The sequence below is a fragment of the Acanthopagrus latus genome, chromosome 13 (assembly GCF_904848185.1).
Source record: "Acanthopagrus latus isolate v.2019 chromosome 13, fAcaLat1.1, whole genome shotgun sequence".
Taxonomy (NCBI): Eukaryota; Metazoa; Chordata; class Actinopteri; order Spariformes; family Sparidae; genus Acanthopagrus; species Acanthopagrus latus.
Genome location: NC_051051.1, coordinates 11,228,227 through 11,255,685, shown reverse-complemented (window position 1 = coordinate 11,255,685; position 27,459 = coordinate 11,228,227). Strand labels below are relative to the sequence as shown.

General features: G+C 45.3%; 2 protein-coding genes and 1 non-coding gene across 7 annotated transcripts in view; 1 reads left to right on the top strand and 2 right to left on the bottom strand.

The window, feature by feature from the left end:
- trim3b (tripartite motif containing 3b) overlaps positions 1-17,383 on the bottom strand; it is a 34,217-nt gene extending 16,834 nt beyond the window's left edge. The window contains exons 1-2 of one of the 5 annotated variants that reach the window (XM_037120546.1): positions 17,234-17,383; positions 15,365-15,476 (exon numbers count right to left, since the gene is read on the bottom strand). The gene's annotated coding sequence lies outside the window, so the exon portion shown is untranslated. Of the gene's footprint in view, positions 1-374; positions 490-11,676; positions 11,918-15,364; positions 15,477-17,233 lie in introns of those variants that run through there. The other 4 variants (XM_037120548.1, XM_037120545.1, XM_037120549.1 and 1 more) reach the window with 4 other exon arrangements.
- Positions 16,182-16,253, top strand: trnaw-cca. The gene has a single exon. It is a non-coding gene; the product is annotated as a tRNA-Trp (tRNA).
- A 1,681-nt stretch (positions 17,384-19,064) lies between the features above and the next one.
- fhdc3 (FH2 domain containing 3) lies at positions 19,065-26,665 on the bottom strand. The gene is made up of 12 exons (XM_037120650.1): positions 26,501-26,665; positions 25,032-25,555; positions 24,653-24,714; positions 22,772-22,874; positions 22,300-22,385; positions 21,702-21,802; positions 21,522-21,592; positions 21,283-21,390; positions 21,034-21,104; positions 20,785-20,902; positions 20,521-20,685; positions 19,065-20,330 (listed from the first exon to the last, which is right to left on the bottom strand). Exons 2-12 carry the CDS (start codon positions 25,497-25,499, stop codon positions 19,290-19,292), a joined length of 2,394 nt encoding a protein of 797 aa, XP_036976545.1. The 5' UTR covers positions 25,500-25,555; positions 26,501-26,665; the 3' UTR covers positions 19,065-19,289.
- Between the last annotated feature and the right edge of the window lie 794 nt (positions 26,666-27,459).

Sequence of the window (27,459 nt, the reverse complement as noted above, 5' to 3'; positions counted from 1 at the left end):
TGCTCGGCTTTACCCAGCACAAAAGTAACAGTTTTCTTTGTCTCATTCAGCGCTGGAACCCTCGGCTGTTGCTTTACTGTACAACAGGATCCCCGCAGCTCATGTGTATCTCCTATAACACACACATGGGGGCGGGGGGGAGGGAGGGAGTAAGCAAGACAGGAAATTAAATGTCTTCTTCGCAGTTCAACAGGAGGGCAAGTAAAGAGAGACACTGCCACACACCTGTACAGCAACAAAGACAAAATCTTGGACGAGCGTAAGGAGAAAATCACACACGCTCCGTTCTGGTGAACAGCTGAGCTCACACTGAAAGTCAAACATGCACAGATGCAGGACAAGATAGCGGGAGAGCTGACTGAAAGACTACCTACTGTCAGAAATGTGGAGTGGACCCGTCTAGAAGGCTCCATGGCAGCTTTAAAGAATCAACTCGCACACCCTGACTCACACATGAAAACGCCCACTCCCCCCCCACCAACTGCTGACCACTCTTCCTTTTCCCCTTCCCTTCTCTTTTGCTTTTTCCCTCTTCCACATGCTGAAAAAGGCCAAAACAGTGATGACAGCAAGAGGGCGGCGACTGCACATTTAAAGTCCCTCCCACCGCCTCTGCTGTTTACAAGCACGAGCCGAGCTGCGAACCCTCCTACTGCCGCGCTCCGATTGGCCGGGAAACCTAAACTATAGCAGGGCTGAGGGATTGCATCATGGGCCAGCAATTCAGTGCTGGCCAGAGGGAGCGAGAGGTGAGGATTGAAAGAGACAAGAGGAGGAAAAGTACAACTGTCAAGGCTGGAAGGACAGAGCCCCCCCCACCACAATCCCAACCCCCGCCCCGTCGGCCGTTCTCTGGCTGATTATTCAACGTGTTCACTCTGATAACGATCAGATGCGGCAGATGACGGGTGACAATCATCCAAAAAGGTTCGGCTCCATTTGGCCTCCAGTTACAGTTATGAAGAATTACGTCACCTCCCTTTCAGCCAAGTACACACATGCAAGCCAAACAAAGCACAGAGTTATATAACTCATGATGTCACCTTTGAAAAGACAAACCTTAAAACGAGCATTTGTAGCATATGCCTCTCTGTCCAGCATTATAGTATCGAATTACACACATGCACAGATTAAGAAAACACCCTTGATACCAAAAAGGAGATTATCATTTTGAATTAGAAGCAACATTTCTTGTTTTTTTTTTTTTTCCTGTTGCACCCAATCCCTTGAACGCCCCGTCGGGTAGGAAGTGGTCTGAGTTTAATCCGGAGCAGGAGGTGACGATCCGCCGACAAAAACATCAATCTCTACCGTTAATCTATGCGGATTGAGTCCAGCCCTCCCTCCAGACTTCCCTCCCTCCCTCCCTCCCTCCCGCGCTTCCGGCTCTCCTTCCCCAACGCCCACGCACACCTTTTCCAAAAAATCCCATCGTCCCAAGCCACGCTGCTGCGGTGGGTGTAACAGGACATAAAAGGATAAGAGGGGATGAAAATGCCACTCAGAGAATTGCATATCAGTAGCTGTCTGCGGTGGATTCATTCCTGATTCCCCCGTACGGACATTTGTGGCGGGTGTTTTGCATGTTATTATACTGCAGCAGCCTCTTAAACAACTTCCATTGTTTTAAGCAGAAAATCATTGCGGTTCTAAACTTTTAATAACTCACAGACGAGCGAGTCGAAATGACTGATCTGAAGGATGTCTTGTTTACGTGCTCCACAGAAAGTGATCGGAGAGAAAGGCATAACCAATACACCGAATGCAGCGCTCCGGCGTGGGCAGCCCCTCCGAAGAGGGCTGTAGTCATCCCTGCAGTGAGCACTTATTGGCTTACCGCTGCGCTTTCTGCTGAAGCGACAGTTTTATCACAATATACGACTCCTGCAGTTATTAAACGAGAGGAAGATGGACCACCAGCGGCACCCGCGATGAGTCTCCTGAAACTGAAGCGCATAATGTGAAGGGAGGCACTGTACAAATCAGAAGACCGCGGGTCAGAAAAACGAATGTGCAATCGTGACTGTTGCGTTACATACCTCGAGTTGTTAAAGGAAACGTTCACTCAAAAATTCAGTCATAGTCTAAATCACATTCATTGTTTAGGAGAAGGCTGTGACGCTGTTTTGCTGTGAAGCTCAAGAAATGTTTCATGTATCATCTTTTTTTTGGGGAGATGTTTCATTGCTTTATTTATAGAACTGCCTAAGAGAGACAGGAATTGGGGTGAAAGAGGGAGGATGTCGTGCACAAGAAGGGCTTCAGCTCAAATTCGAACCCTGTACCGCTGCAGAGGTGACACGACCTCTGTACATGGGGCACATGCTCGCCCAAACCGGCTTACCCCTTAATTTACCCTTTTTATTCTAAATAAGAACGATAAAAAGGCTCCAGCGACACATGTCTCACACTCCAAATAATGCTATATAATGCAGAGGAACTCTAAAGGGTGAATTAAACAGTCCAAACAAACGCAGTGCAGCAGTTTACTGTTGTGCAACATCAACAAGCGAAAGTAACCGTTCTGCCCCAGGGTCTCTCCAGTAAGAGGTGGAACAATAACGGTAATGATTTTAATAACAATGATGTTCTCGGGATATCCAACAAAGAGATCCCACGCCCACCTCGGGCCGGTTTCACATGTGTTGCTGTGCGCCTTGTGCAAGTCACACGGCATGTAATGTGACAATCAAAAGGTCCTGCAAGACCGTGAGCGAGCGGCGATGGTAAAGGGTGCTGATGCGATCTCGGGTTTTATGAGCGATGTAGCTCTCCTCTGCCCGCGATGCTCTGAAACGTCATGATTGGTATGCCTAAGAGAAGGTGAACTGGGGAAAAGCGAAGGAGAAGAGCACGGAAAAAGGTGATGACGCACACACACATACCGAGTGACGAGAAGGTCCTTGTGTAACAGGGTATGATTGGGAAAAAAAAGTTTGGGGATACCATGATGGTGTGGTAGTCTGAAAGCTCTGGGGCATGAAACCAGCCCACACACACACACACACACACACACACACACACACACACACACCTAGTCAGTGAGCTATTTCATTCCACCTTATACCTCACCTCTGCCTTTCCTCCTTGCACCAACCGCACACACACACAAACACCCACACTCTGAGGGGTTTACACCTTCATTTGGGCCTCGCAAAGCATATATAAGAAGCGGAACACACGCCCAGATAGACGACACGCATGGAGCATCCTGCGTAACCCTCGTTAGTATACTCGGCAAGCCTCCCTTTTTCTCCTGCGCCGTCCAGTCTTAAGCCTCCACATACATATACTTCTATATATAGAGCTATCAGTTCTCATCCGCTTCACACCACTGGCAAGGCACGTGCTCTGAGCTGCACACACACACACACACACACACACACACACGCTGCGAAAAGGGTGCAGGGAACCTCAGATGACCAGCATAGTAATGACTCAGAAACACACGAGAAGGGTGCACGCGTACACGTTTCCATTGTTCCTGTCTCCAGTAGGTGTGATGCCCATATTGCATGCACCGTTCAGAGCAAAATAAGAAGGCTGACCTCCATAACGTCTGTGTTTTATTAAGGACTGTCAGCATTCTAGATGCACAAACACATCACAGTTGCATCATACAGACACATTAAGGGAGCTGTGTAGACACCTGAGACGACGCACACGCTCCTGTAAGGAAGTGGCTTGTTGCTTGGCAGCTCGTAGTAAACACGCAGGACTCCTGTGCATGCAAACCGCTGATTGATTGATGGTTTGAAAGGAAAACACTGACGCTCCCTTTCAAAAGCCACGGCAGCTCCCCCAGCTGTCTTGACACCGCAGCTGGCCTCGGGGGAAGCAGGTGTGCGAGGCTAAATTGTGCGACGAGTGCTCCGCTTCACACCGATGCTTTACATCCACACAAAGCAGACCAGAGGCGGGACACGCAGGCATGAGTTTAAAAGTGTCAAGATCACAGAGAAAAAGGAAATTTAAAAAAACGAATCAGTGTAGAAATGTAAAGATAACGTGAAGCTAAGGAGTAAAAGTGTGTCACAGAAATCATTTGAGGAGCAGTTCAGTGATCGTAGGCTTGACGTTCAATTAAATTGTCATGATGAGCACTGCACACCCGGCGCATACAGTTACACAATGTCCTCTGTGGCTCTGGAGCGGGTTTTCTGAAGTTGCAGAAAATCACCTTGACGATGTCATAGTGATGTCATCGGCGTGACGTCTGTGTCAGCATGATACCACAGATTTATGAATAACATATAGGCTGAACGTATGGAAGCGGAAAAACTGCTGTGTACTGTATCCAGTGAAATATGCTGCCAGGCTGCGTTATGGGAATCGTAGTAGTATCTCAGCCTACACTGCACAGATTTTGGCCGTACTTTCTCATTCTTCTTTTCAAAATACATCACTCAAACTCCACCATCATCACTGAAGTGCAATATAAAATTGCTGAAGTACCTGTTATTTTGACAATAAAACAACCAAAGGGGGAATATGTAAGGATTTTTGTTGAAAATTAACTAAAATCATCATCAGACTGTGAAGGAATAACAGTTTTGCGTTGTGTTGCAGTGATCTACTGTGAGTGTGTGTGTGCTAAGCAGCTTCCCGCAGCCCATCCTGGTCCCAAAGCTCAGTTGCTAGCGGTGTGAACACGGCCCTCAAGCATCCAGTCTGAACCGCTAGCTGCCAGGCTAACTAAGCTTACTTTTCTAATGGCAGCTACAGTTAGCAGCGGTTAGCAGTCACTCTGGCGATACGCCGCCCCCTATTTGTTTTGAGTATGAATGTCACAGTCGGCCGATTCTTACATATTGCTCCTTTAATCATTTTCGTCTATAAAACGCCCCCAAAATTTAGAAAAATTCCCAGATTCACGGAGTGACATCTTCATACGGCCTCTTCTGTCCAACCAACAGTCGAAAAGCAAACACATTTTTGCTTGAAAGACAACTTAAATGATTAACTGATTATCAAACTAGCTGGCATTTCATTTCCTTTTCGATGGGCTAGATCGCAAAAGATTAATCGACCAATCATTACGGCTCGCCACTCTCATGCCACTCTCATCTCACACCTCTGGAATAAACCGCAGACATAATGCGGAGTTTCTGTGCGGTCACTGAAGCATTTCATCTCTCCTCATTTCCACTCTGCTGCAAACGGGAACTTCATCAAGGGATGCTTGACATGAATAACATCAAGGCGCGCGTCGGAACAGCAGCTCGACTCCACTGAGCCTTGAGAAATGGATGCACGGGCAGCTCAGATCAGGAGATACGGGACGCGGAGGGGCCACATCCTGACGCAGGGCCAGTGTGTGTGCGCGCTCTCACGCTGTCACAGCCTCTTGAAATCGGACCAAATTCGCGGGGAATAAAAAGTCAGCAGTCTCTTTTTTTCTTCCTGCTCACATTTGCGGCGCATTATGAATATCAAACGTGTGACACTGGGATTCATTATTTGCAGTGTTTTTAAACATCAACAGAATTTTGCACGGGCAGTTATAAGCCTGTAAACAACCGCAGAAGCAGAAGAAAATAAACAGATCGCGTAATCCGTTTACAGCGCACATTCAAACATTTAGCAGTTAGAAACATTCAAAGGGAATATTACATGAAGCACAGATTTTTTTTTTTTTTTTTACCCTCTTTCTTATCCTAACCGACCCTCTCGCTCTCCCAACAGAGAGAATTATTTCAGTGAAAGAGGAGCATGTGCCAGAGGGTAGGGGAGCTGATCCTGAAATAATTTGTTTCTTTAAATAACTGAGGGAATAGACGCTCTGAGCTAAACATATATTAACATAAACAGCTCCGTGTCGCCTGGGCGTGACAGAGACCCTCCGACTACAATGGCGTTTCAGGTGGGGTGTGTCTATTCGCGAGTGTGTTGGGAAAGGCAGCGTTTGTCATCATCTGGGCGTTTTTTGGGAGAAAAAAAAAAAAAAAAAAAAAGAAGGTCAAAGAGGCAGTTTATGTAAGAGCCAAATACTCAGAGAACGATCTCAACAGAAGAATAGAAAAGTCTTAGCCATTTTTTTTTCTTTTTTGCTCACATGCCACTGACACCACGGAGACACACACACACACACACACACACACACACACACACACACACACACAAATCAAACATGGTGAAGGATGTCAGAGATAAAATACATTTTTGTTTTTATGTAACATGCCCTGGAGTTGCAAGGAGCAGAATAGCCTGCCTCAGTGTAAAAAGTCAGTTCCTTTTTTTTTTCTCCTCATGCTGCTCATTCTAATCACGCCTTGTGAAAAAAAAAGAAGAAAAAAAAAAAGCCCCTCGTCTAATCGTAAATGTGAGTTGCAGCTCGGATTCCTAACAGCGTGGAAATTCATTTACTTAAGGGGATTAGAAATTCCATCATTTGTTCGTCATGCAGATGGGTCAGCAGATTTATGGTTGGCACGTCTGTCAACTCTCTGCACGTGAACCAGCAGAACTCGGGCGAGAGGGGGGGCTAAACCACTTTAAGAAACTCCATCCGATATAATGCAGTCCAGTCCAGCAAGGCCCCAGAATAACCCTGGAGTTGGTAAAAAAAAACAAAAAAACAAAAAAAACACCTTTGTTTGCAAAGGTGGTGTCACTCCTGCCTAACAACAAACCCACCATTTGTCATTCCATATTCAGTGCAGTTTGTCTTATACTCATTGTGCACGGAGCACCAAAATGCTGCTATGAAGGGGGAACAACACAAAAAAAAAAAAAAAGCAGGGAGGCCTGTGTGCTGACTAACACGTTACAACGCACGGTCCTTATAGTCCTCTGGCAAGGATGATGAAGTGGATGACAAACGTCGCGGAGTGGTACCTTCTCCTCACACAGCGGGGACCGACTGACATAAGCGCGGCTAAAATTATCAGCCCGCCTGATCTCAGCCAAGCTGGGCAGGAATGTGTCACAGGAACCGCCTGAATCAACATATTAATACACGGCTCACACTCCAGCACGCAAGCACACACGAACACACAGCACAGACACACAGGTGCAAGCTCAGACTCACCGCCACGGAGGCATGACGGTGGGAGGAAAAATATGAGCGCGCAGAGAGCAAATTAGGATTTGTCCAAACACAGAAACTGACGGAGATCAGTTACAGGGCCTCCTCATGTGAAATCTGTTGCATTTTTCTTTTTCTAGCAGAGAGCTGAGATTGCAGCATGGCGACAGGGTTTATTCTTATTTAAAGAGGTTTGATTAAAGCTGATTGGAAGTGGGTTTTAATTTGATCCCAAAATGGCATTCGCGCTCTCCAAAACATCATCGTTAATCCACAGCACATGGCCACATTACGCGTTTTCTGTTTATCTAACCTCCTTTGCCCTGTGGATTTTAAAATGCGCTACTTGTTGTGCCATAGCCTCAGACACATTACATTACATTTGCTTGGGATGGGACTTATTCAGCCAAATTTAGGCCCATTGAGAAAAACCTATGATCGGCTGCCATCACCGCAGTCTTGATTCTCTAATGTCTAATCTTACTGATATAACATTTGCATTTTTCATCTCTGCAAACCAGATACACTAAAGTAGACATGTTACGCTCAACTTCAGGTTCATCATTTTACGCAGCACTGTATTGCCCGCTCTGTTTTAGCTCCTGTCTCTTTAAGGCCCTGCCTTCTGAATACCCAGTGTTCTCTGATTGGTCAACTGACACATACCTGGTCCAGCACCGCTATCAACAACAGAGCAGCTGCACTAAATGAATTTCTCATGTGCTGAATGAGCAGCGGTGCGTGACACGGTCACATAGTGTGATGTCACATTGTCAGGGAACTGAAGGCGAGATGACTGACGAGACGTTTCTCCCCGTTGACCTTTTTTAAGTTTCAAGATCATTTATATGCACAAGAACATATATTGAATGAAAAGGAAATAACTTAATATATCTAAATAGCTGCATTTAATTCTTTTCATAGCAGCACCTACAATACATTATGTTTTAGCCTGACACCTAAGCAAGACAGCTGCCAAGTAAGAGACCACTGTTCCAGGTTGACTTTCAACATTTGAAAGCGCCGACGCAACCAGATAGCCAAAACAATCAAGTGTTTTTTTTGTTTTTTGTTTTTTCAGTTCAATTTTATGCTGTTATTCCACACTAACAGGAACATTCAGCGCCGACGTGAGGGACAGCGGGCCTCCTCTGGGAAGTAATGAACCAACACATGACTGGTTCAAGGATTACGATCAAGACACTGAACACAGGAACATCAATGGTGCTGTTCCAACAGATCAGTGAGTGTGAGTAATCTATCCTTTAGAACAATAGCCTTGCCTCCTCCACTGTCACAGACTGGGGAAATACTGTACAATGTTAAACATCCCCTAGGGCCTTAAAATCATAGTTAATTTGATTGAATCACCAATACGCAAATCTACATAAAACCACAAAGGTCAGGATTGTAGGAGGTTGACTCCCCGACGAACGAACATGACCAAAAATGCGAACTTCTTGCAAATTTCTCTCAAATGCGTAATAAAAAGAATTATATGGCACAAAGATGACTGAACTGAGAATTTAAAACATGAAATATACATAAGAATAACCTGAGCCCATATGTTAGGAATGAAATAATGTAATAACCTTATAAAAGCCATTCTCGTGCCCTGTCCTGAGATGTATACTGCTTGTTGTTGCAAATCAGTCCCTAAAGCAGTTAATAAAATGTTGAACTGTTATTTAGAAAATGGACCAAACAGGGTAAAACAGGAATGTTTTATCACCGATGCTCTATGAAATGTTAAAGAAAAGGTGCAATATGGCTAGTGCTATTACTGAGGCCCCCCCGAGGGATCCATCTAAATATATCCAACATGACATGACTGCATCTCTGAGCATCGGACTCTAAGCTTTCACCACATGGCTCCCCCCCCACACTGAGCATGCTTTGGAAAACCCTGAATGCCCCACAGCCGGAGTGCAAACATGCACTCGCATATTTATTCTACACGTAAACACGCATGCTTGTGCTTGCACATATACAGGCACACGAGGTTATTTTGTTACCAACGAGGCGAGTGACGTTAAAGTCAGACAGCAGCCGTGCCCGCGGAAACTCTCAGGAACTCTTCAACTGAAACGTTAAAGCGAGTGCACACGAAGCACATGTAACACAACCTATGAAAGTACAATGCGTATAGAGACTGACACCATGACGCTGGGAGAAAAAACAAGCCTGTGATCACTACAGTCACTTCAACACGACCGCTCACTTAAGACAGTTGGGTACAATGGTATTGAAAAGTTGGATTGGGATGTTTGGAAAAATTCATGTCATGTTCAAGTCATTAACGCCACCTTCGCAGCATTTACAGCGGAGTGTTTCCGACCGGACTCGTACAGAGTTCCCTGCCGACGCTGTTACATCTCCCAGAGGAACTCCTCAAGCTTTTACACTTTCTCATCTTCAGACTTCACAAAGTTCAAACCTAATGAGTCGGAGCTGCTCCTGTTTGATTTTTGTGCCAAAGTACAAGTTTGTCAGAAATATCCCCCCCCCCGCCACAGGCTCATATCAAAGCTGCATAAAAGGAAAATACATGTATACATCTATACTAACGCTTGCACAGATATTTTGCCTGACCATGCAGAGTGGAGGAGGAATCCTGCTGCTGTTACCCATGGCAACATGATCACCTTAGAGCTGATCGAGACAAGCAAGGAGGACGAAGAGAGAGGCAAACCCTCACACATACACAAATTACAACTGTCACAACCAACGCCGTTATTGCTGCCTGTGTCATGTAATTTGTCACGGTGCTGGATGCCACTATTATCTATCATCCACTCACAGGAAGATGTCATGAAAAAGAATGTGTGCACAACATTAAAAAGGCATTTGAAGGCCACATTTTGAATTGCGCTGACATCCCAGTGGCGTGGCTAATGCATGTTAGCAGTTAACGTTTCAACAAACCACGGATATGTTCAGATCATGACTTTCATATCAGGAGGTGGAAAGGGACAAGGTCGGCAAGCCAGCGACCACAGTTCAAGTCTACGTTCCGACATTTGTAAAGGTGACGGCCACGGGATATTTTAGTCGATTTTCGGCCGCAGACATTGTTGACAGGAAGTAGGGCTATCCCCAGCTGAGTTTGTGGTGGACCAAAACATGTATTTTATGCCAAAACATGATCTTGGCCTAAACCTAATCAGGGCCAAACACATAGCATTGCCACAACAGAAAAATCGAAACCTGATCCATGAGGAAAGTGAAGTTGCAACATAAAGAAACAGGAAGTCGGTTCAGCTGCAGCCGAGATTTGCAGCGACCAAAACCGGTATTTTGAGCAAAATCGTGATATTTTCCTCACTCTAACTGAGCGTTTTATTGTGCCTAAACCTAACCAGAGCGTAACACAACGTTGTGACAAGAGAAAAAAAAAAAAAAGATGAAGAACTGAGTTGGCACACAATGGCCGATGTGCGTCAAGTTGTCTGATGATCCAAGCGTGCTGATGACGCTCCAACAATGACACCCACATCTTAAGAGATAAGCGAGCCAAGAGTGGTGTGTGCGGGACAGTTCTGACACAAATGGGGCAGAAAATCCGGTAGTTACAGTATTGGCGACCAACTCAGTTAATCATTGAGCGTGCAGTTTACAGTTTACATCCCGGCCTGACTGGCTCTCACCCCTCCCGCGCAGATCCTGTGACATTCCTCCCATGCCAGCTGGACATTCCAGTCTCCACTTCCCCCCACAGCGACCAGAGGTGCCCCCCGATCATGATTTCAACGCTTTTTTTTTTTCTTCTTTCCCTTCTTTATAAACGTCCTTGTTTAACATCCAGCAGCTTTTCTGCACACATGTACAAGAGTGCGCACCTCTTGTCTTGTCTTGTCGGCGTCCTATTTTAAAACGCAAGCCTGAGGACAAAGCGAGGTCTCTGCTCACATCGCACTGTATGTTGGTCGATCAGAGCGTGAGACTGTACTGTGAAACGGTGGAATTGTGAGAGATGAGGTAAGAGTTTTGCTCGAAGCTCGATGTCAGCGCGTAATTGATACTATCCAAGGAGTTCTGGATGGAGGGGTTTTTTTTTCACCGGGCTGTCATGGTGTTGAATGGAGTTTTCTGTAACATAAAGTGGCCTTAATGACATCAAATGGTCTGAAAAATGAATTTGTGTGTCTTTTTTTTTTTTTTTTTTTTTACAAAACAAGCCCCCGTTACACACTCAACGCAACCAATACTTTGTGCTGAGACGTGCTGCATCAAGCTGCAGATCATCATTTTCAAGTGTGTCCCCCCCACCCACCCCATCACCACAACACCTCTCCAGCACAGATAGCTGCAGCCTATCTCTCTGCTCATCTATATCTATACAGCCAGCATACACAAGAGGGAAGACAATTTCAGGTTATGCCGCACGATCCAAGCCCAGCACAGGCCCGCAGCATTAGTTCTCCATACAAGACCGCATAGGGTGCATGATGAAGTCCAGGTGGGAGGGGAGGGGAGAGGGAGACGCGAGAGGAGGAAAAGGCTGGCACCCTCTGCCAAGGGGGAGCAAGTGTGTGTGTGTGTGTGTGTGTGTGTGTGTGAGAGATGGGGAATAAAGTGGAGGGTGAAGGAATGAGCGCTGGGGATGGCAGGGGGGGGAAAGAGCGAGGATGGGAGGAGGGTGTACTCACAGCAGGTTCCTGACAGATGCGGGGAGAGGTGCGGGGAAGTTTCAGCGCGCTCTCCTCCACAGGGAACCATATCCGTCCGCAGAAGCCGACATCCTTACAGCAGAAAAGGCACCTCGCGCAGAGAGTCTGGGAGGGGAGGCAGGAGCAGGGCGTGTGTGTGTGTGTGTGTGTGTCAGTGAGTGTGATCCGGCTTTAACGCTTGAATGTGTGCGCTGGAGGGAGGGAAAGCGACTGAGGGAGAGAGAAAGAGAGAAAGGCTCTTTGGAGGCAAGAGATACAGAGAGATTGTACGAGCTGACTGGCTGGTGTGAAAATGGGAGGGGGCTGAACTGACCAATAAGCGCGAGAGACGAGCAGAGTGAAGGGGAGATGGCAACAAAGAGACAGAGGTTTTTCTATGTTTTTCTTTTTTTTTTCTAACTCCTGCCCTCAGTCTCTCTTACCTCTCCTGTCTCGTCTCATTTTTTTTTCTGATCTGTGTGTAAGCTGAAACTATCAAACAAAAGAAAAAGAAAAAAAAAAACGATGACACTTCACATGAGAGAACCAGTCAGTCAGTGTGATGAACAGGAAAAGCAGCCCAGTCACTCTTTCTCTTTGTAAGATGCAGGTGGGAGGAACAAGAGAGAGAGAGAGAAAGAAAAAATGACCACAGCTTGCCGGTAGCTAAACGACAAATGTGGAGCTTGCCAAACAAAAAGACAGAGAAATAATTGAGGAAGTTATGGATGAGTGAGAATGCTGCTATGAAGTTTGCGCCTCCTGTGTGGCGAATGGTGTGTGTGTGTGTGTGTGTGTGTGTGTGTGTGTGTGTGTGTGTGTGTGTGTGGACAGGACAACTGTAACAGCGCCGCCTGTGAGCGGAGGCATGGGCGAGTGTGTGCATGCGCATGGGGGTGGGGACCAAACCGTCTTCCCAGGATTTTGCTGCGGGAGCACCATGTTGCCATGGAGACTGCATCCAGTGCAGCAGAACATGCAGATGGCTTCTCTCTCTCTCTCTCTCTCTCTCTCTCTCTCTCTCTCTCTCTCTCTCTCTCTCTCTGAAACAGTCCGGCTTTGCCTCTTATCCCTGACCAGAAAAATCATAAAAGCTGCTCTCTGGTGCAGGTTTAAAAAAGAAAAACAAAAAACAACCTCCAGGTACAGACGAGCTTTTGACTCAGCATGAAGACGAGAACATATATTATACGGGGGAGAAAAGGTCCGTCCATCTCCTGTGATTTGAAGAAACTGCAACAGGAAATGCTACAAGACTTAACCCTGCAAAAAGCATCATCTCATATGCTCATCATCATTAGGAAAGCACACACCTTTCGTCGCTATTGCAGCTCGTGCGAGGCTCATTCGAGTGCAGACCGAGAGGGCATATTGTAATGTGATGGCTGGAGCAGCAAAGGTGACGCAGAGACACCGTGGTTCAATCGATACCTCTACACCGGTGGCCCTGAGAACAAAGCGGCCTCAGATTAACTGTCTCACCGCACTTTGATTTCATGTCACAGTGTTGTGAAACGTGTAAACTTCAACCTTCCGCTTGTCTCTCTACGGCCTTGTGAATCTTCCCCACCCGATCGTTCCTTTTCAGCGCAAACTCAGCTGTAAGTCTGACTCATCACTTTGTCAGCGTAGCAATATATAAAAGGCGGACAGAAGCCCACAGCGCAAGGACAAGGACAAAATTTTCAACTCTGTAGTGACAATCACTTGGAATAATATTATAAAATTGCACACTGTTGATATACACACACAGCAAAATAATCAAATTAATTACACCATCATACAGTCTATTTATCCGAAAAAGTTATTTTCAGTCCAATTTGTGTTTGTCCCTTTTTTATTGTTCATTGTCAAGTTTACATCTGCCATTTGTAGTCATATTTTATGGTTTATAGACATGAATGAGTTTTTCCTCCACATATGCACTTCCCACTTATTTCCTCAGCTTGTCTCTGCATGATATACAAATAAACCCCTCATTGATATGAATAGAACCAATCAACAGACTGACTCCAGAGTTAAGGAATCCATTCATAGTGAATATTAACTTTGGTGATTTGACAACATTTAGGACCATCTGGCCAAATGTCATTGGTCAGCCTCAATGTGAAGCCGTTTGCAGGTAACTGGCCTAAATATATTTGAAACCGGTGTTGTCCTCTAAACTAAAGAGGCCCCGGTCCTCGTGTTCACACACAAGAACTGTTGTCAAAGTTAGCACTTCTCCTTTCGATATAAAAACGTTTAATGTAACGCCGCCACTCAGATGTCGTGGCAGCTTTCTGCCCCCCCCTCCCCAAGTCTCCACTCGGAAATCTTTTATTAGCTGCTGTACTACTTACAAGAGCAGGACTCGCTGGTAGATCATGGCGGATTTTAAAATCGGGCTAAAACCCTTGTGAATGTGGTCAGGTGGGTATTAGTCATGGGAGAAAGAGGGTAGGTGAGGTGTGTGTGTGTGTGGGGGGAGAGCCTGGATAAACTGGGTGTGTTAAGGCTTCTTGCTCTTTTTCTAGGCCTAGTTTGGCGCTGTTTGCGCGAGGCCTTCTGCGAGGTGCGCATCACAGTTGAGACATTTAAGACTGTGTTTGGTTGCACTTACCCCCATAGTGTGTGTACCTCATGGGAATACTGTGCATCTTTTAGCTCCTTTTTGCTACCACTGAACTTGTGCTTGCTGTCTCCCAACATAAGCATTATGTGAAAGATTATACTATCATCAGCAATTTTTTGTCTTATAGGTGGAGTCGAAACGGAGCCAGAGTTAATATTTTGTAACCAAGATCACCACGTTATCCCCTCTTAGCTTAGCGATCTCATACAGGATATATATTCTCCGGCAGAGTGCATCCTGGGGGTTCAGTACCAGGCTCAGTCCAGGGTCTGTCTCAGTAAATAAGATGTTTCATTTACACGTATTATTACAACTGAAAACTCAATAAGTAAGTGGTTAAATGTGGCCCTGAGGCTTTCTCCTGTTGTCCGGTGATAAAACAACGGATGGGTGCAGGCGTCTTCATGCTCAGTTAGACCGCTGCTGTCGAGCTCCTGTGACCTTAAAACAATCGACTCGATCAAGCCGACCACAGATGATAAACCACAAACATTACAGCCTGACCGCTGTGAACACTGCCAGGAGACCTCTTTCCTGCAAAGGAGTGACACACAGAATCTCAGACCGGACCCCCATGTCCCAGGCTACCTGCTAAATCTATCAGCTGACAGCAAATCTGGCGTTTCAGTGTCACAAATGCAGTGAAATCAAAACAACTGCGTGGAGAAAGACGTGCGTATTGACAGCCACGCCGTCTGTTCACCTTGCTGGCAACGACGTGACATTTACCCCCTAATCAATGTGCTGCTCTGGCTCCCTGGCACTCAAACCGGTCTCATCAGCGTAGACAGAAAACAGCGAGCATTCTAATCAGAGCGGCTACAGCTGGAGCAGGAAGGACATTACCATCAACACGGAGCTGGACGGTCGACAAGGGGGCCGGTGAATACAGTGACTGTGTTATGTCACCTGAGTGACAACAAACCATGTAACTGTGAGAGAGGGAGATGTTACAGAGGGCACTGGTGACGGTGCCTGTGTATATATACAGCAGGGTCAGACAACAGATTTTCACATCCTCTATGTGTGTGTGTGTGTGTGTGTGTGTGTGTGTGTGTGTGTGTGTGCACTCACCCGTCCATTTTACTATGAACCGGCTGAACGAAGGTTAGAAGGTAAACGTCCTAGATTCTCCAGATGCTCCTCATCTGTCCTGTGTAGGAGACGGGTGGATTAACAGACAGACCTGCAAACCAGAAAGAATCGAACACACACACATGATAGAAGGCATGCATGGTCTTTGATTTTTCGAACTTGCCATAATAAAACATCTAAGATCTGTTATCATCAGATGGGGCCCCTAACTCCCTGGGACAATAAAAGGGGCCCACGTGGTGTATTTGTGTCAGTTCCAGTGTCCTTGGCATGTGAAAGAAAAGGGCTGACTGATGTTCTGTGGAGTGTCTCCGTGGATGTAAAAGAAAGAAGTTTAAAAAAATGTAATGAAAGAAACCGGTGGACCAAATCAGAACCAGCCACTGTTGAATTGCACCATCTAGTGACTGAGCAGCGGCATCATCACCTGCTGCAGCATCTTAACGTTTTTCCTGAACGGACCTGCTGCTGGAGTATGTCCACCTCACCTGAGTACGGTACATGTAATCTGCAGCCGTGATCTCACCTTTTGGCTCGTCTTGTGTCTATAAATGTAGAAACGCTAAAATGTAATTCAGTAAAATTATGAGCTGTAAAAAACAAAAAACAAAAACAAAAAAACAATCTCTCTTCTTGTTTTAGCAGACAGATTGAACATTTATGAAGTCCTGACATCTGAGAAGAGCACTGAGAAGTGTCTTGTGCTGTGGTATTTCTGGACAGCGTTTGGTGTGCGTCAGTGGGAGGACAGAAGCCGACCGGACCGGATCAAAGTAGTCGTTCCCTCACGGCACCAGACCTCGTGGCGCAACGGTAGCGCGTCTGACTCCAGATCAGAAGGTTGCGTGTTCAAATCACGTCGGGGTCATTTCTTTGATTTCATTATCGTGTGAAATGAAAGATTTGACGATCAGCTGATTACCTGGACGGAAATCATCAAATGCAGAAATTGTCATCTGCTAACACGATTAGCTGCCAAACTGCTCTAAATGTAGTAACACTTATCTTGGATATCTATCTATCTCTATATATATCTATGTCTACATCTTTATCTATCTATCTATCTATCTATCTATCTATCTATCTATCTATCTATCTATCTATCTATCTATCTATCTATCTATCTATGTCTACATCTTTATCTAGACAGACACATTTACACAGATATATATAGACATCATCTATGTCTATGTCTATCTGTCTCTATCTATATATGTACAGCTGTGGTTCAGGGGTAGAGTCCAGAGTCTTATTATTGAAAGATTGCTGGTTTGATTCCTCTGTTCTGCATATTGAAGAGGTCATATACTGAAACCCAAACTGCGCACTCTCCTAATGTGCTGGTTGGAAGATGGGAGGTGTTTATGAATTTCTATCTATCTGTACATACACGTAGTTACATTCCACCACTGACGCCAGGTTCTGCTTTCTTCTACAGAAGTGTATCCCAGAGGCTGCGCACCACAGTGGAGTTAGGAGTGTCAGCTGAAAACCTAAAATGTGATTTTAAAATGCGTCTTTGGAAACATTTCTCCGCGCATCACGAGTGGATTCTCTCCAACCACAAATCTGATTACAGCACTTGTAAGCAGCCCGATTCCCAAACTGTGGCTGTCACGGTGGATTAAGTTTACAGCACACTGTGGTCTGCTGTTGTGATACCAAGGAGCAGGGAGGTAAATTTCAGCGGGCCTGCTTTTTGAAACCAGACCCTTCCTGCCTGTCCTGCCAAGACAATTTGCTTTCTGTCATTTTTTAGATGCACGCAGACCAAAACCAAGTGAGAAATATCTCACTAAGTTTACTAATATAAGTCACAGGTGATCTATGAAAACAATAAGAATCTACCTTTTCGCTCCAGCAGCCAGTTCACACATTAAAAAGTATCCAGGATTGTCACTGTGGTAAATCCTGTTGAGTTCAGCTCCTGTTCATTTCCCTCCCGTGTTTCCTCTGTCTTTAAGACACTGGCTTCCTCTGTCCTCTCACATGCTCTTCTCTGCTCTCTCCTTAAATGCTCTCCCACAATACAACTTGCAAGTCTCCCTCCCTCCCTCGGTCCAAGTTTTCCCCCCACCCCACTGCCTTTCTTTTCTCTATTCATGCCCGTTTCTCATCTTTCACCGGAACAGGGACACACTGACTGTGACCGCGCAGCTGATTAGCATAACCCCGGTGACTGAGAGACAGCAGGTCACCTCGAGTCGTCAGGAGCTGACTCACATGAGACGGTCCTCAGCAGCGCGCAGTGTTGTATCACAAAGGCCCGATTGTATTCTAGAGCTCTCGTTTTACATCCAACAGGTCAGTCGCTGCTGACGTAGCGCTAGGCCCCAAGAACCAGGCTGCTGTTATCTCTGCTTGTGCACAACGCCGTACTTTAAGATTGCGTTTTTAACCGACAAGAAGACAGATTGCATGCTTATGACCGAGTGAAAAAAAAAAAAAAATCTCACTTTCATTGTTCAAATAGCAGCCCATATTTTCCCCTCTTTTCTTCTATTCATTGAGCCCCGTTGATTCGAAATGCCAGGCGACTGAAAATGTCCCTATTGAGCGCTCGCCAGTGGGAGGGATGGATGTGGGAGGACAACAGAACAGTCAGAAAGGAGCCTGTATTGAGCAGTTTGTTCAAGAGAGTATTATTACACTGCGAGGGCTCAAATGAAATGGCTGTAAACAAACCCTGTTGCCCAAGTTACACAGCTGAATGTCCCTTTCTCCTCTTCCCATTGGAAATCACAGTTACTGCTCATCAGGGCGGCACAGTGGTGGAAGGATGAAGCCACTAGAGGCCAAAGGAAGGGCTAACAACACCCACCGTGGGTTCACCAACGGTAACGTGTCCTATTTAAAGTTGTTTTGAGGACAGCAGCAGAAAAGAGTTTGACCTTTCAATGAAATTCACCGTGATTGCTTTTGTCTTCCAGGTTGTCTTGTAGTACATTGTTTTACATTTCTACAACCCGAATCCATCCCACAATCATACAAGTGTTAAAACCCTGACCCTATTTACCATCCTAACCCTGACCCTAAATGTGTTCAGATGCAAATTTTAAAACCCAAATCCTAAAAATATTCAAATGCTTACCATAACTAAATTCCTAACCCCGACTCTACCGAACCCTAGAAGTATTAAAGCGTCACCTATAGGCCTGAAATATGAACTACAGGGTTTTCGGGCGTTTTCAGTGGAGCCGCGTGGACGCAAATATTCTTAAAACGACGACGAGGAAGACGGAGAAAAAAAAGATTGTTTTCGCCCGTGTGGACAGGGCCTAAACCCAAATCCTGACCATAACCCTCAGCAACAGTCAACCGCCCCTAACCCTAACCCTAATCTTCAAACCCAAACCCTGAAAGTATTAAAACCACAACCTTAACACCCAAATCCTAAAAATGTTCAAACCCTTCCCCTAATACTAATCCTAACCTTGACCGATAACCCTAAATCCTCTGCCACCTTAACAACTGCCTTCCAGCCAGACTGGCAGTAGGAAAGAAATAATAGATGAGCGAAAGGCAAGTACTGGAAACTGAGCAGGGTGTCACTAATGAGACGGGAGTGCAAGTCAGACTTTCAAGAAAAACCTGAAAGGGTTGGATAAGTGAGTCATTTCAACAGAAGGAACGAAGAGCATGTTCCATATACATGTAAAATTGGAAAAAAAAAAAAAGGTAGAAAGTCACCCTTTATTGCACAAGACAAGACAAAGAGGAAAAAAAGACAAAAAGACAAAAAGAAGGTTTGCCCCCCACAAACCTTTACAGCTCTAAGCAAGTCCCCATTTGCCTTGGTTCCACTGAAGGACAAAAAAACAGTCAAAAAAGACAAACACACGTTAATCTAAAACACAAAAAAAAAATGACAAAGTTCGGTCTCTGTCTAAATAAAACGTTTTAATCAGGTATTAGATCCTCTGAAGTTTCGTTCCTCCACGTTGCCAGGCCTACTTCTGCCTCCGATGCGCCTGAAGAAGGATATAAACCCTGAAGTGCTCACTTGCCCGTCTACATGACAGACTCCTGCTCTTTTCTCTCTCATACTCTCCGTCCTTGATCCGTAGGAGTACGACCGCTGGGATATGCTTCTCTGGAACAAGTGTCCAAGCCGGAAGCGGGATGCTGGGGATGGCCTGGTTTCATCCATGGAAACCGACCTGAGCATTGGACCCTGTGACACAGCTCTCTGACTGGGGCACTCGGGTAGAGAGGCGGAACCGACGGATGGAGATGTTGGACTGTCCCTGTCGGAGGAAGCGGGGAGATGATTGTCTTTGTCACTCTCCCAGACTCCATCATCAGGGTCATCTCCGGCAGACATTGAGGACAGTCTGCGTCTGTGAGGCTGTCCGTTTTGTTGGAGTTGGTTTCTTTGGGAGCAGGTCAAGGGACTTAGGATAGTCCATGGGGACCCTGCATCCCCATTGTGCGGAAAGAAGTGGTCTCTGGTTCTAGGCTGAGGGGTGCTTGGGGTAGCCGGTGTGTTCTGCTCTCTCTCTGACCGAGGAGGAGTGCCCGAGACTTTGGTCCCATTCAGGCTGCTTCTACTGCTTTGGTAGCGGAGCACCTTCCGAGTTATCTCGCGCATCTTCTCAGCTTCTCCCTCGTTGTCCAGTTGCTCGTTCTCTTTCTGCAGTTTGGGTTGCTTCTTCTCGGGCCTCTCTTGTCTAGGAGGGGGCGTAGCCGCAGTTTTTTCTACTGATGGAACGATCAGAGATGTGCGCTCAGCGGGGGATCCCTCGACCGGAGGCAGCGTGTTCTTTTTGCACCTGGCTAATCCCCCCGGAATGGTGGAGAGAAAGCTGTGCAAGGCAGACTCCAAACTCGAGTCCTGATCGGGCACGCGTCCCGGGCAAGACACCGTGGAGCGTCGTTTGACTGACATACGCATGCTCTCCGACCGCCGGCGCCTCTGCTCTGCTGCCTCCCGCTCTCTGTTCTCCTACAGTCGCGTAAAGAGAGGATACATTAGCATCAGAGGCAAGTAAGTGCTAACTCATGACAGAGTACCCCATGTAGGGGATCAGTGTTGGTATCTGATGATCTGCGAAATGAGACTGGGCACTGTGACGATATGTACACAGGGCTGATTTCAACTTAAAAACCAACAGCAGCATTCTTTCTACACTTACCCGCACAGCTGTGTCGAACCGCTTGCAAAATGAATGAAAGATGGAGCAGCACTCCTCCAGTTTGAAGGTAGCAGGGTCTTCGCAGAAGTACTCAGCGACACTGTTGCTCAGAGCATCCAGCTCCTGGAGATGGGCCCCCACATCGGCCAGCTTGGCCTCAGCCCTCTGAGAAAACGACAACATGAAAGCGTATAAAGAAGAAGCGAAACAAAGCATTCAGAAGCTCGTCTTTGTGCTTTTCCAACAACACGGGAGAGACTCTACCATGAGGAACGTTTCCATTTGTTGCAGGAGGCCAGGCTGTCTGCTGCTGTACAGCTTCACCTCCTCGATCTTCTTGATCTCCTTCTCAAAGTCTGCGATCACCTCGTCTTTGCAAATTCTGTTGGCGAGCAGCGTTGTGCGTTGGCATTACAAAACTGTTCGACCGGATTCAACGTCAGAAATGAAAACATCTGACACTGTGGTCAGTGAAGGAAACCAAACCACTATCAGGGTACTCGTGATAGATACCTTGATGCCGGCCCGATGTTTTCAAGCTGGCTGGGAAAAGTCAGCAACTCTGCATCGATGTCCTCTGCTTGCTGTGGATGGGAGATAAAGGAAGGGATAGCAAAGGAGAGTAAAGCAGGAGAATAACTGTTGCAAAACAGTTCAAGGGCATGTCATGATAGCGGGGGAGGTGTGACTTCAGAAATATTTTATTCAGTGAGCATCTGTCCCAGGGCTGCTCCTCCTCCTCCTCCTCCTCCTCCTCCTCACCTTGGCAACATAGTGCATGAGGTTCATGCCAGGCTTGTTAGCCTTTGTGTCTGCCAGCTTGAGCAGAGAGGTCATCCTGAACCCAATGGCATTGGCACTGTAACCACCCTGAATGAAAAAAAAAACATTCCAACAGTCATGTCATCAGTATAAAACACCTGGCAGCTTTGTATCAAGATATAAGCCATCAATGTAGGCCATAAAAAAACAAAACATAATTCTTAAAGAAAAATACCAACAGCGTTCATGTAATTCCCGGCTTTTAATACCAGCCGAATTACTGAGTGGAGGTCGTCACAGTTCAACAGCTCTGAGAGGAGAGAATGGAAAAAAAAAAGATGGAGACAAAGAACCTTTATATAATTGTAAAATGAGAACCGGGGTTGTAGAAACTTTGGTGGATGTATGTACAACATTACCATTAGCTCCTTTGGTCATGACAGCAACAGAGTTCTTCACCTCTTCCATGAGAGGAAAGAATTCCTCCCTCAGCACCATCGTTTTCAAACGTTCCTCATAGCTGGAAGAAGGACACATGAACAAGCCGTTGCCCTTTTATCAGTTTTATCGCCCTTTATGATGGCAAGATCGTTTCAGATGAGGTCAGATCTTCAAAATTGAACATCCAGTCACGCACACAGCACAGATTTTCTCAAAGAGTGCACATGATTTGACGGGTCGTGTGTGCTGCAAGTGGCAGATTTATAAGAACAATATGCACGGTCACTGTTCATGACAAGAAGTGTCAATAATGTGTCAGAAATATTTGAACATTTGTAAGTAAGCTGGTTGGTTAGACAACATGGAATTAAACATTTCAAAAATTTTTGAGTTCCTCATTTTTCCCAAATGATCCGTCTGAGCTTCAGTTTGATTTAAATTGATTAAAATTAAAACCTGTCACACAACACACTCAGTGTTGTTGCCTCTATCAAAGGTGGCTCACCAGCCTGAAAAAGGGTGGCGTGCTTGGTTTCAAAAAGGGAAAGATCTTTGGAAAAAAATATCCACACTCACCCCGGCACTTTTACCAGCTGCACCATGAACCGGTCGGCCTCGGCTAACTCGGAGAGGTTCCCACTGAACGACAGCAGCCGCTTCACCTGTGCATTGACACATTTTTGCTAATGTTCCCTCCCGTAGATATTACAAGATGAAACTGTAGGAAAAAAGGGGAACTGGAGTGTGTGTGTGTGTGTGTATCAGACAGTAATCAGGGCAGGTAGCATGACTGACCAATATGAAGTGTCTGCAGTAATGGACATGATATACTTTTACACAGTAATGGCCAACATATCCTCCTGGCCAATATATTTCTCTTTTACATAAAGAAGCATGTGGTATCTAAAAACACCCCAGGATAAATGGCTTTGTGGAAGATCTCATTCCAGGGCACTTAAATGTCCATTAGACTTATTTAATGCATACTGAACCGAAGTAAAAAAAAAAAAAAAAAGAGATGAGCAGAGAAGAGCGGAGCTGTCATCACCTCACTTTCTTCTGGCAGCAGTTTACAAAGCTCTCTGAGTTTGCCCGTCCCAAATCTGAGCCAGTTCCCTTGACAGATGTCCTGCACCATCTCCGCCGCTGGCCTGCAGAGGGAGACAAAATACATCAGTCGTTGGCAGCAAACTAGTGAGGCCTGAAATTGTGCTCCAACAAACATCACTTATCGAACGTGAAGTCGCGCTGGTTGTTTTTCAACCTTACCGGCTGCCACTGGTTTTCCACTCACTTAAGAACAGTGCGAAAAAAACCAAATGACATCATGTGAATCACGAGAATCATGTGCCGCTTAACTTTTCCTGTTTTATGTTGCAGTTCCAGACCACTAGCTGATATGAGCAAGCCCCCGGGGTGTTGTATTGGAGTGCAATACAGCGCAGTGCAGTTCAGATTATATGGGGTGGCTGTTAAACAGCACAGCAGTCACAAGGTCAAACCCTGAAGACGGACAACGACCAAACGTGGATGTCATTAAAATAAATTGTGGGAATTTTGCAGCTTATTGCGGTCAAAAAGTTCTTAGATATTTATGTGGCAACTTCATGGTTGTCCTCCGCTGCAAAAGATTATGAGCGGTAGGTTACAGAGTTTAGTTTCATTGAGCAAATGTGTACAGCGAGGTGCTCTAAAAATTAAAGTTTTTCACATTTCACTGTTGTACTTTACAGGAACTCTCTTCTGACGTAGCGGGGAAAACCTGAATGCCTGTTGAGATAATCAGGCAGCACGTCAGCAGGTTGTTTTTTTTGTTTTTTTTTTACAGTGCCCATACAATGTCAAAAAGCCTTCACACAGCATCATCGAGTGCAACGAAGCCGACGCAACTTGAATTTGACTAAGGTGCCGAAGCAGACATCATCGCTGTACTTGGGTGTTGACACACATTGGGAGATCATTTGGTATTCAAATTGGGGAGCTGGGTGAACCGCACGCTGAGGGTGATATCATCTTGATAAGGTTCCAACACAGAAACTCCAGTGTTGAGTAAAGTAGGTTAAACCCTCTACTTAACTCGGAATCTCGAAGAAAAAAAATATACCTTGATACTTTATGCAATTTAGCGCAACTGTCATTTGTAGTATTACAGTTTGGACGTCCTGCTGACTGATATATCTAGCAGGCTCTGACTGTGTCCTCCCGACATCCTGATACCAGTCCTACACACTCGTCTATGATGCAAAGTACAAACAGTTCACAACACCTCTCTGCATTTTCCACAAAATGCTAAATCATTAGGAAATACTATTGGTATTCAGTATTCAGGATACCTGACCCCTTGAACTTAAAATGAGCTGGTCGTAACACAAGACACATAACCGTAGGGGCACATAAGGGAGATGTAAAGGAAACACCCATCCATCATTGGTCCATGAGCCCCAGCGAGCACTAACGGCCGTGTTAGTAGTTAAGTAGGGAGTCAACGGGCAATCGTTCCCCTGCTGCTACACTAGAGATGAAGGAAATGACTACTACATAGGAGGAATGAGGGCTACACTTCGGCTGGATGCATCTTCCCTAACCTCTGCTCTGGTCAGCCTCACCTATTATTAGGTCACGTTATCATTTAAGTATTAATAGAGTCGGTTGTGTTCGTCAAAACAAACGTTTTGTTCTCTATGTAACGAATGAGCGCAATCAAATGACGCTTAAAAAGACATTTCCATTTATTTGAATATGGTCCACTGAGATAAAAGAGCCATCTGCTGTCTGGGTAATGGCTGACACCTTGGACGTGAGTCAGGATCTGTTTTTCTGACTCTGCATTTGACATGACAGGCATGTCGTTTTGCCAATGTGTTTCTTCAAAATCACTCATTTTCACCTGTGCCGCTGTCTTCTTAGCTTGAAGCTCGGCAATCCTTACCTCTTGAAATGTTTGAGGAAGATCCCGATATTCATGCTCTTTTTTGAGTCGAGGATCGTGACCTGAAGACAAAAGGCACAAAAAAAGGAAAACACTGCTAATTCACAAAAAAAGGTCCATAAAGTCTATATTCAGTTGTACATTGCACATGATGTTTGAGGAAGCACAAACACTCCCAGACGTGTTTTCACTTCAGCGAGTTCCTCAGTGATGACACGGTTGGTGTGGAACTTTTGAAAAGCAGTTCCTGTTTGTGCGTTTACAACTTCCCTTTGCCAACCCAACACTGGGACGGTCAGTATCGGTTACTGGAAAATCAACCTTCACTGCATCTAACAAATATCAAATATGGCCTGAGTGTGGCCTTCACCCTGATTACCTGAGGCTCCTGGGGAATCTCCATTCCGTCACACTTCAGACCCATGACCCTCGAGTTGCGTATCGATGCCCGCTTGTCTACATGACTGAACAGCTCCTCCATGCTCCGAATATCCAGCACGAGGTCCCTCTGCTGCCGCTTACACGTCCAGACGTTCCGTTTGCCCAGCACGCGCTGGCTGGGGATAGTGTCCCAGTTCAGCTTCTTCATGGAACGTCGCCGGTCACTACGGGAGTCCAAAGGAGGGGGAAGGAGAAGAGGAGGTGGAGGTGGTGGTGGAGGTGGTGGTGGTGGTGGAGGTGGAGGAGGAGGCGGTGGAGGTGGTACAGTGGTAACACACATGACGGGAGGCTCAGGAGAAGACGATGAAGATGACTGCGGATGTGAATCTTCCCGGGCATCCGGTGGAGAAGGTAGAGAGGAGCAGTTGGGAAGCGAAGCAGATTTCAAAATGAGCACTCCCTCCATCTGTCTTAAATCCAGGAGACGACAGCAGCAAGTGTCCCACTGTCAGCCGCTCAGATCTGAGGAGACAAGAGAGATACACGATCTATTAAATACGCAGTGTTTCAGACTATAGATAGCCACAGATGTGTGAGGTACATGCCACTGTTAAAGCAATGGAGGCTATTCAGTTTCAACATGTATCAACATCACAACCAAGTGATCAGCTGTATAACCAACAAAACAGCCTGCCCAAAGCCTCTGTGATTTCAGCAAAATGCACTAATTCTTGGTCAAAAATCCACGAATTTAACATTATCAGTTTTGTTTTACTACTCAATTATTCTTTTGAAAGACTATTTAAAGGTTGTCAACATTGTATTATCTCCCCTCACTGCCGTCTTGCCCTCTTCTCTTCCTTGATCTAAAATATAAATAACATGTCCTCTCCCCTAATTATGGTTGTTTCACGTGTCGATGCAATACGAAACTCCATAAAGAAAATCTCGTTTTTAAATATTTTCCTCTTCACAGCAAATGTTAATTCCCCAAACAACTTAAGTTATACCTTGTACGACTTAATAGAATCAAGTGGTGTATTCGGCATAGATGGCATCCAGCAAGCAAAACACATGGACAGATATACTTAACTTTCTACACCGTTTGACGCTGAAATCCGCTGCTTATTTACGGAGAGGCAAGATGCAGAAAATGACAGGCGCACCAACTGGAATTAACTGCGTTCATACTGAAACACAGCCTGTGGGATGGGTTGTTGTATGCCGATTGTTAACGTTGACGGAAGAGACTCCGAAAGTGCTGTCAAAATGTGTTTGCGCGCTTTCTGACGAACACGGCATCATAAATTTGACATTTTTCAAATCGAGCTTCGCTCTCAATTCTTTACGTTCAATCAAGGGCTTACATCCTTCCAACAACAACAACAACAAAATTCTCCCCTAGCTGAACCGATCGTCCAGCAACAAAAAAAAGGGACGGCGGTGTCGCAGAGAAATGTTACTCACCGTGTTTTGAAAACGTAGGCGAGCTCTCAGGTTAGATCCTCACTCAGATGTGACCTCGTGTTCCCGCACAGCAGCACAGCCAGCAGCCTGTCTCACCAGCAGCAGTCACAGGTGACGGGATCGCCTCGACCAATCACAATCAAGTCAGCTTCCAGGTACGGGGGACGCCCTTTTGGTAGGAGGCAAGGAAAAAGATGGGTAGCAGTTTGCTTCCGTTTGGTGATCGACATGGACTCAACTGATTACCAATTAACAAAAAAAAATATATATATTACTGATATTTTATCTTGTTGGGGTACTTAATCGGAATAACAGACCTTTTTTTTTTTTACACTCAAATTATTTTATTCAAAACACTATCATGTACTGAAATGTATTTCAGGAGATGAAGGTCAGAGAGAAAATGTCATTTATTAATAGATAACTAAAAATAATAACAATTAGCAGCAAAAATTGTTAGAAATTTAAAAAAGAAATACATAAAAACATTGATTTTTAGGGCTGGGTGATATGGCAGTAAAATAATCTTTTGGCCATATAACTTTACAAAGTATATATCTCTACATCTTCACAATAGCACTACATAGATGCTCATATTAGGGGGGATGAGATAAAATCTTAAAACTTTGATTTAATTATTACAATATACAAAGACACACAAAAAAATGGTAATGTGAATATAATGCCATATCACAATAATTCTAATATGATAATATTAAGTCTTGTATCACAATAACGATGTATTGATATATTGTCCGTTTCCTGTCACAGTTGTCTCGATAATAAAACAAGAGTATTCATTTACAGGGGACACATTTGATGAATTTTGATATAAAAAAATACATATATATCTGTGTACAATGTACAAGAAAAGTTTTATCTGACTGAATCGAGACGTTTGCTTCATGCAAGAAAGCCGAGTGGCCTACAGCGCGACACAATACGGACACGGAGGAACA

Excerpts from the sequence above, each read along its gene's own strand:
- fhdc3 (XM_037120650.1), bottom strand. The coding sequence starts at position 25,499 with ATGGAGGGAGTGCTCATTTTGAAATCTGCTTCGCTTCCCAACTGCTCC. Across the intron at positions 24,715-25,031 it reads AGATTCCCCAGGAGCCTCAG|GTCACGATCCTCGACTCAAA; the intron begins GTAATCAGGGTG and ends TTTTGTCTTCAG. Across the intron at positions 22,875-24,652 it reads TTCCTCAAACATTTCAAGAG|GCCAGCGGCGGAGATGGTGC; the intron begins GTAAGGATTGCC and ends CTCCCTCTGCAG.